This window comes from Martes martes (assembly GCF_963455335.1).
Source record: "Martes martes genome assembly, chromosome: 4".
In the NCBI taxonomy this organism is placed as follows: domain Eukaryota; kingdom Metazoa; phylum Chordata; class Mammalia; order Carnivora; family Mustelidae; genus Martes; species Martes martes.
Genome location: NC_137891.1, coordinates 149,007,954 through 149,024,782, shown reverse-complemented (window position 1 = coordinate 149,024,782; position 16,829 = coordinate 149,007,954). Strand labels below are relative to the sequence as shown.

The 16,829-nt window shown below is 48.6% G+C and overlaps 1 protein-coding gene across 3 annotated transcripts in view; it reads right to left on the bottom strand.

Moving 5' to 3' along the window:
- GLIS1 (GLIS family zinc finger 1) overlaps nt 1-16,829 on the bottom strand; it is a gene marked incomplete at its 5' end in the record, with an annotated part of 216,523 nt that overhangs the window by 80,318 nt on the left and 119,376 nt on the right. For all 3 annotated transcript variants that reach the window (XM_080802312.1, XM_080802311.1, XM_080802313.1), the window contains one exon: nt 4,347-4,524. In XM_080802312.1, coding sequence (XP_080658438.1) covers nt 4,347-4,524 — 178 coding nt within the window. The remainder of the gene's footprint in view (nt 1-4,346; nt 4,525-16,829) is intronic.

Here is a 16,829-nt window from a genome sequence, read left to right as displayed (position 1 = left end):
TTCTCCTGGGGAGATGGGAAGTGCTCCCCAGGTAAAGGCTTGTGAAAAGGGCCCTCCCGTTTCTCAGCTTGACCAATTCCCTGCCTCAGCCAGCAAAGGCCTCTCTTCCCAGAGCGCAGCTCCCGGGAGGAAGCAGAAGGAGCGTGGACTCCAGGGTGGACAGCTAAAGCACAGCCCCCTTCCCTGGGCCTGGGGACGTTGGGCCATCACTGCCACCAGAAGCTCTGAGGAGCTTAAGGACCTGATAGGAAGATCTGATAGGAAGGATCTGATAGGAAGCTTGACTTCATGAAGCTTAAAAGATAAATAAATAAAAGCATAGCTGTTTCTTGCATGGTCATCATCCTGGGCCTGGCAGAGGTAGTATCAGGCTGAACCACAGCAGCAGAGACCAGCCATTGCACTTGTGACTGAATTATCCGAATACAACAATGAAACCTCCTATGGCAGCAGGGGTTGGGGGGCGAGGGCAACTCAGGCTTCAGTAAGCTGAGGCAGCCCCCTGCCTGCCCTCTCCATCCCTCTGTCCCTGGCAGGCCGGCAGCAGTTCCTGCCCTGCCCTGTGGCTGAGCCCTGGGCTCCCCAAGTGACTCCCATCACACGTCTGGACACTGTGGGCAAGGATCCCTGGACAGAGCAGTCTAGCGCTGAGCAGCCCCGCATGCTGGGTGCTTTCCCGAGGCCGTCCCACGCAGCACCACGGCAGCACAACGATGCATGTTATCTGCTGAATGCATAACCAAATTCTTCAGGGGAGAGCCCACCATCTGGTTTATACTTAGGAAAACTGAAGCCGCTTGGCCAACCCCTCAGAGGCAGGCAGCGTTAGAGCAGGAATGTGAACCTCGATGGGTCTGAATCAGCAGTGCACAATTTTCCCACAGCACTGTCCTGCCAGGGGCCCCAGCTTCCTCCCCTGCAAAATGATGGAACTTAATGACCGTTGGGTTTCCTGGCAGCCTCAACGTTCTGAGTATCAAGGACTCCGATGTTCTTCTGTCTGTCATCCCAGACCCTGAAGGGAGCTGCTGAACTTGGGAAAACTAGTGTTCCTCCGACAGAGGCTCAAGGGGATGGGAGGGTGACTCGGATCTCATGGGGTCTGTGCACCCACTGGTTCAGGGGCTGCAGCCTGGGCGAAGGGCCAGAGAGGTCTCTCTGCAGGCTTTGCCCTCTGTGCTGGGTGATGCTGGGGCCACGACATGGTTCACAAACCAGGTCCCTGCCCTGGAGAGACTTCCCTTCTCGTGGGGGAGATGGAGGACCAGCTGAGGGGTGAACAGAGTTCTGAAAAACGTAAGAGACCAAAGGGGTAGGGGGCGGGTTCTATAGTCTAAGGCCCAAAGATGTGAACGTGTAAAGCCCACTGGGCCCAAAGTCAAGGAGGCTAGCCAGATCACAGACTGCCTTCCCATACTACTGGGGGCCTGTGCACTCTGTGTTTCTATCCTCATCTTACAGGTAAGGAGATGAGGCCTAGAAAAGGTCGGCATTTTGCCCAAGGTCACTCAGAAAGTCAATAATGGAGCTAGGCCTCAAACTGCATGTAATAATACATTCTACTGACCACAGTGGTGGTGGGTAGTCATTTTTAGCACAGAAATGACAAAATCAGGGTATTGCTGAAGTTACTTGAAACACTCGCCACTTGCTGGGTGACCTCGGGCTAGTTTTGTGGCCTCTCTGCCTCAGTCTCCCCACCCTCTGGCAGATGGTAAGGTAATTACATGAAGAGTGCTTGGCCTACTGTATGGCACAGAGCAAGCACTCCAGGATGGTCGCTTATTAGGTGTGACGATTAAATGGAGAGATGGGCACAAGCAGCAAGTCCTTGCAAAGTGGGAGCAATTTTTATTCATATTAGAAAGCTGGGCGGGAGGCATAGAGGCCTCCAGGAACCCAGGCTGTGGATCAGGAGTCTAGAGATCAGGAGGGGGTAGGGAGCAAGGAGATGAGAAGGGACAGGGTCTGACGGGTATGGGACAGGGGTGGAGCCCTGTTTTGCTTTAGGAGAATGAGGGTGAGTGACTGCCTGATCAGCAGGAGAAATGGCCACAGATCAGAATGATCCTGGTGGTGGTTCTAGGTACGGGTTCTAGGTACAGGCTCTCTTACGCTCTAAATTGTCAAAATGACACTCAAAATGACAAACATTTCTGATCATCTGTACAAAAAAAGAAAAATAGAGCCACCCTATGACCCAGCGATTGCACTACTTAGGTATTCATCCGAAGGACACAAATGTAATGATCCAAAGGGCACATGTACCCCAACGTTTACAGCAGCAATGTCCACAATAGCCAAAGTGTGGAAAGCGCCCAGATGTCAATCAACACACAGATGCATAAAGAAGATGTGGTCTATATATACAATGGAATATTACTCAGCCATCCAAAAAATGAAATCTTGCCATTAGCAATGATGTGGATAGAACTAGAGGGTATTATGCTAAGTGAAATAAGTTAACTGGAGAAAGAGAAATACCATACGATTTAACTCATATGTGGCATTTAAGAAACAAAAGAAATGAATGTAGGGAAAGAGAAGGGAAAATAAAATAAGACAAAAACAGAGAGGGAGGCAAACCGTAAGAGACTCTTAACTCTAGGAAAAAAACTGAGGGTTGCTGGAGGGGAGCAAGGAGGTAGAGTACCTGGGTGATGGGGATTAAGGAGGGCACTTAAAATATGAGCACTGGGTGTTGCTTGCAACTGATGAATCATTAAATTCTACCTCCGAAACTAACAATACAGTATATGTTAACTAAACTGAATTTAAATTAAAAAATTAAAATTAAGAAAAAATAAAAAATAAAAAAATAAAAGCAAGCAACCCACTTGCTTTAGCCTTCCCTAGGTTAGCATAGCTTCTGCCCTGAGATAGAAAGAATGTCCCTTGAGGAACCAGAGGCTGCTCGGGGAGCCTCAGGGAATAATCCAGCAGACAATGCACTGGACTGTCACTGAACAACAGACAGCTCAAAGTCTAAAAGATGCTTGCTCTTTGTTATGTACTGAATTGTCTCCCTCCAAAATTTGTATGTTGAAGTCCTAACCCGTAGCATGATGGTCTTTGGAAACAGGGACTTGTGGGAAGTAAGGAAGGTTAATTGAGGTTGTGATAGGGAGGCCCTCATCCAGAACGACTGGTGTCCTTCTAATATGAAGAGCGTGCAAACAGCAGAAAGGCCACGCACACCACGGGAAGGCGGCCTCGTGTAGGCCACGGAGGGAGGCCTGAGGAGAGACCAAACCTGGGGACACCATGCTCTCGGACTTCTAGCCTCTAGATCTGGGAGAAAAGACATTTCTGCTGTTTGAGCCCCCCGGGCTGTGGTATTTTGTCAAGCCAGTGTGCGCAGACTAACACACTCCCGTAGGTCAAAAGTCTCCCTGATATCCCTGAAGGCCACAGGGCGTCCACATTCTCAAAGGAAAATGGCTCTGTGTGGGAAGAATCAGCATCCTGCTTGGAGTCGTCTCCCCTGAGGCTCTCACTGCAAAGTGAGCTCCACTGGGGATCTCTCTGCTTGCTTTGCCAAGACATCTCCAGCACCCCGCAGTGCCTGGCACATAGCAGACACTTAATAAATGACCGATAAAGGACTGAACTGTGAACAGGCCACTAGGCCAGTTTTTAGAGTCTCTGGTGTGTGAGGCAGGCCTCAGCCAGCATGTCCGGGCCCTCGGGTGCAGGCCCGGGCCAAGCTGGGGGCACAAAGGCCTGCCCGTGGCTGACCTCTGCCTGTCAGCAGACCAGAGGGCACAGAGGCACAGCGGGGACCCCGAGAGAGCCACAGGAGGCAGATTCCAGCCTGATACATGATGTGATCAAACATCCGCCCACAAGCGGACATGACCGGAAATGCGCCGGCACTGGATGGCGGTCCCCTGGCAGGGCTCTGAGAGGCATGGCTTCCTAGGGCAGGAGATGGCCCCAGGCAGAGGAACCCCTCCCTCGCCACGCTCCAAGTCATCCAGGGCTTGACACTGCAATGTGCATGAACCCTGAGCTGGGTGCTCCTTCCCCATCCCACCCCTGAGTCTTCCTCTTCTGCAATTTCTGATTCTCTGTGAAAAGCCACCTCAGCTTCTGCAAGGGGGAAACACACCTCAGTGAAACCATCTCTGTCTCTCATGAGGCACTGCAACGTGGGGGGTTCAAGGCCTAGACCAGGCCTCCATCATTGTGCTACTGGCCTCTGGCTCATCCCTGGCCCTCGTGTGCCTCAGTTTCCCTGTGTGTCCCACAACCAGGCAGACTAGGTGAGGTCCAGAGGCCCTTTGTCCTTGGCCTTCAGGAAGTGCCCACAGAAGGCAGCTGATGGGTAAGGATGAAGCACTTACCTGCTGGGGTGGGGGAAATGCAGGAGCCTCTCGCAGGCTGGGGGCTGGCCCCGGGGCGGTGGGGTGCCCGCAGGGAGAAAAAGGCCCTGGCGGCAAGTGGGGCCGGGGACCTCCACAAGGTCCAGGTCCAGCATACTCTTCTCCGAGCCTGGGGTGCAGTGGCCGTAGCTCCCATTCACTATGCAAAGAAAGACAGGAAGAGGAAAGAACATGAGTAGGGACAGCCTGCAGAGGGGTGCAGGGAGAGGGCAGTCACTAGGGCACAGCGTGGGACACAGCAGCCTTGAGCCCACGTTCACTGAACCCCTGCTGCATTCAAGGCACCAAGATCCCTTATTTAGTTTCCACAATCACCAGCAGTATTGGGAGCAAAATCCCCAATACTCAGATGCGGATGCTGAGCTCCCGTGGCTGAATGACCGTTACACAAACACTGAGTCTGTAAGATGTACCAACACACCGCTAGGGGCAGGAAACCCTGGCAAGCCAGGCGGACAAGCTCCTGCCTCTGGGATCCTATAGTCTATGACCATTGTGCTGGTCACCGAACACTCACTGGACAAGGGTCACGGACGCGTGCCAGGGCTGTGCTGCTCAGCAGGCCAGGTGAGTGGCATGGACGTCGTAGGTCATGGAGCAGGTGCTCACCAAACCCCATCTGCTCTTGTTATTACCAAAACTCAATCTGCCTTTTTTTCCCAAATTGCGTTACACCACAGAAATACGGTACACAGCTATTCACGCCTCCGTATTCTCCACGGTTCTTTGACAGCCTATCGGATGCCCTGCCTTGCCCAGTGATAGGGTTTTTAGGAAGACTAGAGGTCATCCTCACTGTAGAGAGCAGGCAGAGGTTCAGGGACCTTGGGGTCTGAGATCACACTGTTAAGAATCTAGGCAGGATCTCGGGCTCAGGTCTGTCCAAACCCAAACCCCAATTCTGAATGGCTATGTAACAAGAAGTGGCCTCTTAAGACAAAAACCCGACCCCATCCTCAAGGAATCCACTTCCCCCCAACCCTAATTCCAGCCCAGCCCAGAGGCAGGCCCTTCCGCCCAGGAAGCTGGACACTCAGTGCTAACTCGCTGTGTGCCCACAGCTCTGCCAGGCACCAGGCATCCACCTGCCGAGCACAGTACAGTTTGCAGAGCGGAATGCAACCCTCCCAAGGTCCAGGACAGGGAAGGGGCTCAGAGGAGCCTCTGTGTTCCTAGGCACAGGCCAGCCTCCTCCAGAGGGCACAGAGGAAGATTCGCTCAGAAGCCCCCTCACCTTCTCAGGCTGAGTCCTGGGCTCATTCCCGTTGGAAGGAATGCTCACTCTCGTTGGCTCAGGCTGCTGCTGGGCCAGCCCCTCACAAGCTTATTTTTTAATAACTTGGTTGTTTTTTAATTAAAAAGAAATCCCTGGTAACAAATGTGAACGGCCTGAGTTAATGAGAGCAGGCTGCCGCTCGTTTAGCTCCGTCCTGCTTGGCGGTCTTTCCCTGTTCCAAATCATTTCTGCATGCGCTTTTATTGTCCCATTGAGGCAAACCCTGGGCCTGGGCCTCAGAAAACTGTGGATAATTTTATGAGCATTAATAGCATTTGGAGCAAAGAAAGCTTAATCATCACGTGGGGTTGTTCCGCCAGGGTCTTTCTCCCAGAATCTTTGGGTCGGGGAGCGGGTTCTGAGCATCCTTCAAAAACCCACCAGACGCACTGGGGGCCTCTGGGTTACTCAAGGAGGATGTGTAGAGAGAGGGAAGGTGCACCCCAGAGAGGCATGGAAGAGCCCAGCATTTACCAACCCTTCCTAGGCAGCAGGCACATTGATCCATCCAAGTGTCCATCCCTGTGTGGTGGGCTCATTCTAGCCATTTTTCAGATGAAAAAAATTGAGTTTTGGAGAGATTAGGTGCCTCTGACCAGGCTCAGGGCTCTATAAGAGGTGGGCCACAGTCCAAACCCAGATCTCTCAGGCTTCAAAGCCTAGGTCCTGTCCTGCTGCCTCTCAGGCAACTGAGGAACAACTGGGGATCCCCTAGCAAACATCCCCACCTACGACTCCAATGAAGATCATGCTGGGGAGGCTTTGGGGAGGTCAAAAACCGTGCCAATGACTCCTAAACCTCAGTCTCCACGACAGCTCTGCCAGATGGGTAAGACTACTCTGCCTACAGACAAGCACATGAAGACTCAGAAAGATCTAGTGGTTTACCTAGGTCACACAGGAGTAAGGAACACCCCTGAGAGGCAAACCCATCACCTCCATGGGGGAAAAAACAAAACAAAACAAAACAAAACAAAAAACAGTTATTACCCAGCAAATAACTGAAGCCCGTTGGCTTCTTCTCCACTGGATATAGTAAGAAGTCTTCCCACAGCAAATAAACAAGACAGCTCTTGGAGGGAGGAAAGACAGAGCAGGTTACAGTTTGATGCTGCTTGGGGCTCCAAGCCCATTCAGGCCCTTGTCTTGTGTGACCCTCACAGTGCCCTGGATAAATCCATGAGCTTCCCTAACTTGCAGAGGGACGTACGCATCAGAGTTGGCAAGTGACCATACCAGGTTGCCCGGCAATTGCTCTCAAAGCCCGTGCCAGAGGCTTCCCTAGGCCATCTGCTTTCTCAAAGGCTGGACATAAAACCAGAGGCTATAACGTGTGCCCCAGAGATGCTGCCACCACTAGAAAGATGTGGGCACTGTCACCATTCCCCACCACAGGCCCAAGTCAGCCAGGAGACCTGCCACTGCCCTCCTGCCTACTGGCATCTTGCTTCTCTGTCCCCAAAAGCATCACAGAACCCACCCCTGCTCACTCTCTGTCTCTGGGGAGTGAGGATGGAGTGTTTCTCTACAGAGGCAGAGGAATGAGAGGGGCACGTTGGCCCTGAGGCAGGCTGGGGGTGCCCAAGGAAGGGGCTGCACCCAGGAGCCATATCTCCCCCCTTGTACCACTGGATCCAAGAGCAGATCCTGGACCTGGCTTTCATGTAAGTGATGCTTCTTTGCAGAACTGGAGGGTGGGGGAGCCCTATGTTCATTTTTATGAGTTAGTGAGCAATTCAGGGCTGGGACTGACTGCCCATCCATTTAATTACTAGATGAAGAAAATGAAGCTCAAAGAAGGAAAGGACCTGCCTTGGTCGCATAGAAAACCCCTGGTGGAACGTGACTGGCCTCCCCGGGACTAGGTAAGAGTTTGGTTTACTTTCCTCTTGAAGTTTCTGTTTTCTCATCTATCAAATGGTGCTAATAACTACTCACAGGTTGTGAGGACAATCCCATGAGATTATGGGCACAACACCTTTGGCATGGTGCCCAGCTCACAGTAAGCACTTGAAAAGGCAGGAGGATGGTAACCAGAATGATTTCTCCTATTTATTCTTGTGCGAGGCAAGACGCTGCCTTCTATCCCCGGAAGGTCAGGTCTGGATAACCCTGAGGCCAGACTCAGAAGACCAAGTCCCAAGGCTCAGGGGTCACCAAATGCAAGACCAGGCGGCCTGAATGAGGTCACAGCCAGCAAATGTGAAGCAAATGACTCCAGTTACACACCAGAGAGTTTTGCAAATTACCGTAATGACTTGGCTATAAAGTGGTACCATATATAAGGTGACTCCCCACAAGAATTTTAATTTATGCTCAAACCTGCCAAGTCTGCACAAGAAGAACAATGATGCATTCAGCATCTCGGGTCCAGATGCCATCCCCTTGCCGTCCCTGGAGCAGCCAGCAGCCAGGTCTAGGAAGGCCTGCACAGTGACTATTCCTCATTTGCCCACAAGAAGACCTTTAGTGCCCTCCCAGTGCCAGGCTGGTGACAGGTACAACACTTTGCAGTCCACAAAAAGGTCTTGCAGCCATCACCTATGAACTTTACTACAACCACCAAGAGTTGGCTGGGCAGGCTCAGAGGGGGCAAGCAATTCTCCTAAGCTCACACAGCAAGTGTAGGGCTCAGACTCACACTGAATCTTCTGACTCCACTCTCTAGTCTAGCAGACATTTTTAATCTAGCCAACTTCTTTCTGTAAAGGGCAAGAGAGTAAATACTGTAGGTTTTGCAGCCACAGAGTCTCTGCCCCAACGACTCAACAGTGAAAAGCAGTCACACACAGGATATAAACAGAGGAATGCGGCTGTGTTTCAATAAAACTTTATCGACAAAAACAGCTCATTGATTCTGGGATTGCAACTGGCCAACACCTGAGCTAGTGCAGAATTTAGAGACAGGGTCTTGTAGTTATTAGAAAGGCAGAAATTCAAAATCCGAAACTATAATACCTTTGTGCCTCCACAGCACGGGGAGAATTTTTAGAGGGTGGAGTTGAAGAGGTGGAAACTACTGTCAGACCCTGAACACAGGGCTGGCCCCGGCAGGCCCTCAATAAATGGAGTGCCTTCAGCCTGGCTGGGGGGCCCTCACTGCCAGGGCTTAGCACTTCCCCTGGGCATTACTTTGCACTCATACAATGCTTTGCTGCTATGCTCCACACATCCTTGCCTGTCCAGTGAGGGTGGCCTGATACCTCCCAAACTCCTCCAGGCCCCCAGAGCATGGTAGATGTGCATCTCCCTCCAGAACATTCCTGCCCTTCCTGAGTTCCCCCACCTCAGCTCCCAGAAGTCCCTATGACCAGCTGCCCTTCTGGGTGCACTTTATGCTCACTGGGCACAGCCAAATACTTGACATATTTTATTTCTAAATCTCCACAACATCCCCACAAAATCAAGACTGTCATACTCTGTACTACCACACTGATGCTATTAAGGGCATGTAAAACCCTGCCTCCCCCACAAGTCTATAAACTCCTTTAGGACAGGGGTTGTGGAGCCCAGAGCTGCTAAATGTCAGTGTATCCTGAGACATGATTTTGTTCAACCTACTTCACACACAGAAAACAGGAACCCAGATGAGGGACAGGTCTGTCCTCGCCGCCCAGGAAGCAGGCTCTGTAGACACCTGGGTTCACTCGGGGATCTCCCCATCCTGGCACACGGCTAGGCCCACAGTAGGTGCCTGCAAACACTGGGGAAGAGGGTGGCTGGAAGGACTGTCCCAAGTTAACCATCACATCCCCCCATGCCAGACACTGTGACTTGCTTTTGTGACCCGCACAGCTAGGTTGAAGGCCTGATTCTACCTTAACTTTCTGGCCATCTGACCCTAGATGGGCTACCTCACCCTTCTGATCCTCGGTTTCTTCATACATAAAATAGGGCTAAGACTCTCAGCTCCCAAACATGGCTGTGAGCATTAAATGAGCTCCCATACTTAGACACACAGGGTCTGGTGCAGAGTCAGCATCTCCATAAAGGCCCCTCCATTTTGCTCTCTTAACAGGCAGAGGAGACAGAGGCATAGGCTCTCTGGTTGATCTGTGCCTCCAGAAACAGAGGCATGTGCTCCCATATAGGGAGCACTGATGGCCAAAGAAGGGCAACTTCGGGCTCCCGGGGTCTCGAGTCTGAGCCTGGGCGCTGCAGACTCCGTCAGTGCAGAGCAGGGCCTTGGCCCCCTCTCTGGGCCTCAGCTTCTCCCTCTGAGTCGTGGTAGAGTCGGGCCAGGAGGAGGAACGCCATAGGTCCCACAGGACAGGAGACAAGGGGCTCCCCTTCTCAGGCCCAGAGAGAACGAATGGCTCCCTCAGGACACAAAGCAGAGGCACAGCCTGTGTGGCCACCCCCCTACAAGACCCGTTTTGCCTCCCGAGGCTGCATTGTCCCGTCTCCCTTCCTCACCAGGCCCAAAGGTCTGGCGAACAGCAGGAGGTGGGGGCTTCTGAGGAGAAGCAGGAAGACAGATAGCCAGGTTCTTTCTCATCTCCACAGCCTGGCTGGGATGGGCAGGCCAGGGCCCACTCCCCCATCTTAGAGCCACCCTGGGGCACTCACAGCCATCAGGGGGCCTGTAACCCAGGCAGGCTTCTGGAGCTCCAGAGCCCAGCCCTCAAGGCCTCACACCAGGCTTATGGCCGCCCCTCGTCTCTTAGCCCACATCACAAAAACTCTATAAACTCCTCCTTTAAAGCTGAGCTGGATTTACGGGGACTCAGGCTAGTGAAACCTGAGCAATACTAGGCTCTTTCCATGCCAGAATTACGAACGCCATTTTCTAGAGCAAGGGTAACTGACTTGTCCAAGGTCATGCAGCTGGGAAAGGGTGGAATCAAGATGCAAGCCCAGCTCTCTCAGACTTGGAAGGCAGTGTTGGCCTGATGCTGTTCCACGTCATGAAGGGATTTAGACTGGATACAGCGATTGCTTTCCCCAGTGTATTAGTCGGCTCGGGCTGCCATAACAAAATACCACCGGCTGGCGGGCTTAAACAACAGACATGTCCTTTCCTCACAGTTCTGGAGACAGGAAGTCCAAGATCAAGATTCCTGCTGATTTGGTTTCTGGTGAGAGCTCTCTCCCTGGCTTGTAGATGGCGGTCTTCTCACTACATCTCCCATATGGCTTTCCCTCAGTGCATGCAGAGAGAGAGAGAGAGAGAGAGAGAGAAGGAGAGAGGAAGGGAGAGAGGGAATACATACAACCTCTTCTTATAAGGACTCTAATTGTATTGGACCAGGGCCCTACCCTTATGACCTCATTTAACCTTAATTACTTCCTTAGAGGCCCGTCTCCAATTACAGTCATGTGGGGGTTAGGACTTCAACATATGGATTGAGGAAGCACAAACATCCCGTCCATAACACCTAGTATTTGTAAGAAGGTCCATATTTCCTATATCTTTCTACGGGGCTTGAGAAGGAAACAGTATAGACAGAAAGCAGGATTCTGCGGCCTGACTGACTAGATTGGAATCCTGGTTTTGCCATTGACTAGCTGTGACCCTGTCTAAGTCAAATGGTTTAACGTCTCTGTGCCAGTTCATGAAGGTGAAATGGGTTCATATACCACATGTAAAGTGCTTACAACAGAATACCTGGAACCCAGGAGAGACTATGTGAGTGTGTGCTTAACCCCACTCCACAGGGGGCTGTGGAAGCCTGAACCCGCTAGTATGATCTCCTGTTACCAGCCAAGGTGTCACAGTGACTGGCTCAGAGCTGGGCACACAACACAAGCTGGTTTAATAGGAGTCCTGGGACTTCAGTTTGAAGCCTGGGGAAAGACCAACCTCTCTCCTCTATAGGCAACTGAGGAGGCATGAAGCCTCGACAGCTAGTAGAGAGCATCTTGTCATCCCAAGGGAAGCTGGTTGGAAGACAGTGGCAAAAAACCAAGAAACCAAGAGACACTGGAGCACTGGTGGCACCAAGAAACTTTTATGTGAAGAGCAAAGTTCCCATAGTGTTTCAAGCCTATCTTGGATGGGCTTTCTGTTACGTACAACCCAAAGCATCCTTATTAATACAATATTCTTCTAGAAAGTAATTTCTATCTACTTTGACAATCTTTGTTTTTGAATATTTAGTCCATTTATACCATTTACATTTAATATAACTAACTTACATTTGGCTTTAAATCTATAATCTTACTACTTGTATTTTATTTGTCCCATCTACTCTATATTCTTTCTCTCTCCTTCCTTGCATTCTTTCAGATTAATCAAGTCTTTTTTATCATACTATTTTCTATCTCTATTAGCTTGTTAAACACACATTCTTTTATTATTAGTGGTTATTCCAGCAATTATAGCATCCTTCATTGACTTATGACCATCTAATACAGATTAGTATACTTACCACCTCCTGAAAGTGTAAGAACCTCGGGATTTTTTACACACATGTATGTGTGTGTGCATGCACACAAGCATTTTCTGTCTCTCTCTGGGTTATTTTTGTTGTGTATTTTAATATACATATATTTTTAAACCTCACCGGATATTATCATTGTTTTATATAACCTCTATGCATTCAAATGTTTTCTCTTCCCCCTGCTTCCATATGGGAGTTATTTTCCTTCTGCATGAAGATATTTTAAAAATTGTAAGTCTGCTGGCAAGGAATTCTCTCAACTTTTGTTTGTCTGAAATTTTGTGTTTTCACTTTGACTTCTGAAGGTATAGAATTCTAGGTTGGCAGTCACCTTCTTTTAGTACATTACAGAATCATTCCATGGTCTTCTGGATTACAGCATTTCTATTAGAAAGTCATCTCTATGTCTTTCAAGATACTACATTGCCCCCCTCACTCCTATTTTTAAGGTTTTCTCTTTATGTTTAGTTCTCAGCAGTCTGTGACTAAGATGTGCCTAGCTGGGAATTTCTTTGTATTTATTGTGCTTGAGGTTCATAGGGCTATTTAAATATGTGACTTAACATTTTTCTGTCAGTTTTGGAAAGGTGCTGGCCATTATCACTTCAGACATGACTTCTACCCATTATCTTCCCTGTATATTTCTGGGGAAACAATGTACGTTAGGCCTCTATACCATGTTTTATGAATCTTTTATGCTCTTTTCTGTAATGTCCATCCTTTTTAAATTCATGCTTCAGTCTAGATATTGTCCCCTAACCTACTTCCAATTCATTAATCTTCTCTTTAACTGTATCTAATCTATTAAATCCACCTTTTGCGTTCTTAAATTTATTCTTTCAGTTTTAAATTTTCCATTTCTTTGATTTCTTATAGCTTTCAGATATCTGTTGAAATTTTCCATTTGGTAATCTATTTTCTTGAATATATTCATCATAGTTACTTTAAATCTTGTGTCCAATAACTCCAAAATGTGGATCACCTGTGAGTTTGTTTTTACCACGATTTCCCCCCCACCTATCGTCCTGCCTTCTTGTATCCCTCATAATTTTTTACTGAATTCCCAACGTTGTGTATGAAAAGAGGGGATTTTCTTTTGCTTCTTAGAGGGAGTTAAAAGAGGGGAAGAACATCTTTATCCAGTTTAGGCTTTAGCTGTTTCAAAGTTGGGTTTAAGGCTTTGTAAAAGTTGCTCTATTTCTTGTTCATCCTTTCTCCTAGGATGCTGCCCTTCAGGGACCCCAACTAGAAGCCTGGGATGCCAGGGCTCCTCCTCCTTGGTTGACAATAAGCTTCAGTTTTATCTTCCTAGAACTCGAGGCTGTTGAAATAAAGCTCTGCCTAGCTTCTCAACCTCTTAACTGCCATCTTTGGTTGCTCTCTCAGCCACTTAGCCTGTGCCACTTAAGAAGCAACAAATATTCTGAAAGGCAAAGCAACATACTAAATGTTAGGCTTGCATTTTGCCACTTCCTGTCTCCATGGAATCTTGGCTCTTCCAGAACTGCCTATCTTGGTAATCCTAAATTCCAGTTTGTGTCTCTCTAATAAAGTAAGGCTGTAGAGACACAGCTCTCTGACTCTGGGTCCTATACCATTTGAAAGCTAGCTAATACTTGGAAGGAAGAAGTGCCCCAGAGTGTCAGATCCACATCAGTGTACTTCTTTTCTCCTTACAATGTTGTTTTTCAAGGCCTGGATGTCTTCAGGGCCCTTTAATGTCTTAAAACAGTTGTTTTCTATATTTATCTAGAGGAAAGGTCTGATACAAGCTTATCTGGTATAGCCAACTGTAAAAAACCCCTTCCAGCAAATAATTTTAATGACTGTACAGTATTCCATTACATGGTTATACATGCTTTATTTAACCTCTCCTCCAGAGTTGGGATTAAGATTGCTTAGAAAGGTTTAAAAGTAGAAACCATCATGTAATGAATGTCCTTACAGACCTGTCTTTATGTCCATCCCTACTTATGGCCTTAAGATAAATTCCTAGACGTGGGGCTGCCGAGTCAAAGGACATGCAAAATTTTAAGAATTTTATTACCTGCAATTAAATTACCTGCTCTCCAAAACGAATATATCAATTTATACCATCAGTAGTATAGGAAAGCAACTGTTCCCTGCACTCTCATCACTCTGTACATTCTTGTTAAAATGAGCAAACATCTCTTAATTTACCACTTTAGGGTCATTTATAACAGAAAAGAACAGAAGACAGCCCATATATATCCAGTAATAAAAGAATGATTAGGGGGCACCCGGGTAGCTCAGTGGTTAAGCGTCTGCCTTCCGCTCGGGTTGTGATCCCAGGTCCTAGGATCGAATGACGCATCAGGTTCCTTCCTTGGTGGGAAGCCTGATTCTCCCTCTCCCACTCTCCCTGTTTGTGTTCCCTTTCTCGCTGTCTCTCTCTGTTGGAACTAGCCCATTATCACAAAACACACAGCACACAAGAACTGAGAACCTCTCATATGGTTATGGGGCAATCAGTTCCTAAGGCCAGTATGCCCTGTAAGCCCCAGAGAAACGTGGGCTCTCAATGCCCCATTTGTGAAGGGGCTGGACAGAAAGCAGAGGCCAGGGCCAATGACGTTTTATATGAATTTGCCTCATCACAAGGCATCTTATGAGGGGTTTTGCTGCATTTATTAAAGGTTCTAATTAGAGGAGAAAATATTTATAAGAGTCATATAGAACAAAAAGAGCAGGATTCAAACTTCATAGACATTAAAATAACCTGAGTCACAAAAAATGGAAAATTTTTTAAATGTAAAATGTAAAATGTACATCAAATGTTATTTATTCATTCGTCTCCTTAGCATATGTATACTGAATGCCTACTATGTGTCAGGACCAGACACTCACCAGCAGAAATGCTATGGTCTCGGTACCAGTCATGAGGAAGGCAGGTAAGGGAGAAAACAATTTCAAAAGTAAACAGATAAATATATACTGTACTATCACTAGAGATGAATGTTGTGAATTTATAGTAAGGATAAGAAGCTAGAAAATGCAGAGAGATGGGGACCGTCAGGACAGGGGGTCTGTATAGTGACTTGAGGGAAGGAAAGGAGGAGCCAGGTGAAAGCAGGGGAAAGAGCACTCACACAGAGAGAACAGCAAGCACAAAGGCCCTGAGGTAGGAGCATTCTCCAGGGTAGGATCACAGGAAGTCCAGGTGTCTCTGTAGCCCACTGAGCAGAGGTGAAAGAGGCAGGTGATGAGGAAGTTGGACCTGACAGGCAGGGTCGTGGGGGTCCTGGTGAGGATCTGGGTTTACAGCAGGGAGCCATCAGAGGGGGAGAGCAGGAGCAACCAGACCTGACTTACGGTGCAGGACCACGTCTAAGCATTGTGTTTAAAAAAAAAAAAAAAAAAAAGACCTCAGAAGGAACAGAGTAGATGCAGGGAGAGCAGTGGCTTCATTAAAGAAGTGTTTTCTAAACTCATCATTCTTTTGGGGGGTGAGGGAACAGTCCTAATTGCTGATTATAACGGTGTCTGCACTTCTGATGTAATGACTGTGCATTTGTCAAAATTCACGGAATTGTTCACACTCACACGTAATGTGAATTTCACCTTATGTAAATTTTTCAATAGCTTAAAAAAAAAAAAATCTCTGTGTTGGGACACCTGGGTGGCTCAGTCAGTTTAGGGGGCTGTCTTTGGCTCAAGTCATGGTCCCAGGGTCCTGGGATCAAGTCCCGCACCTGACTCCCTGCTCAGTGGGGAGCCTTCTTCTCCCTCTGTCTGCTGCTCCCCCTCCTTGTACTTTCTCTCGTTCTCTTTCTCTAGCAAATAAAATATTTTTAAAAATAATGAAAAAAACCTCTGTATTACACATTTTGAAATATTCCCTATTATTTTAATAATATAAAAACTGTGCTTAAAATCCATCCTTGAGCATAGACCAAAGACAGAGTGGGCTAATCTTCCATCCCTACCGTGGCCAGGACCCTCATCCACTGCCCTGGTCTTTGAATAGGACCCCTTCCCTCCCAGCCCACCACGAGTACTTGCAGGGCAAGGGGCGTGTGACGGCACCCAGGGGACCTCTGGGTACCCTTCCTATTAATGGCTTCCAGAAGGGACAGCCCTACAGGGTACAGGCACGTCCACATGAGATAAGGCAGCTGACAGAAGAGCTGTGCTGCCCAGCATGTCCTCAGGACCCGGGGCTTCCTCTGGTCATGGTGAGTCTGCAGGAGGCCCTGCCCTCCCCCTGCTGTCTCATGCAGCCTTCTGCCTGCTGTGCTGTTCCTCCTCCTCCAGGCTCCTTCCCTGGGCAAGGCTGAAAGGCTGTACCCACACCCAGTGTAAATGACTACTAGTGCCCCTTTGGAAGTGAGAGGAGATTCCAGGTTGAGTGAGGAGGGAGCAACACAAAGCAGGGATCCAAGGGCTGGCAGAAGAAAGCACTGTGGGTATTTAGCATATGTAAGTATGAGGAAGTCTAATAAACTCTGATATCTCTTAAAATTCTCAGTTTCTACATTTCCCCATGCTGAGCCACGAAGATTCCAAAATGAGAAATTTCCATGCATCTGGGATTCTAAAATTCCCCAATTCTCTCCTTCTGAGATGATGCCTTTTCCCACAGCTAGGCATTTCAATGACTACGGTTCCAAGATTTTGTGACATCACCGATGAGCCATAAGGAGAGTCTGTGGTTCTGAGACTGTAAGGTTCCCCACATCTCCCGTCAGAAGTCCTGCCACTACCTGGAGAGCCCTGAGCCCACAGAGGCCCCTGGCTGCCCCCAAATTATTAGGAAGGGAGCCA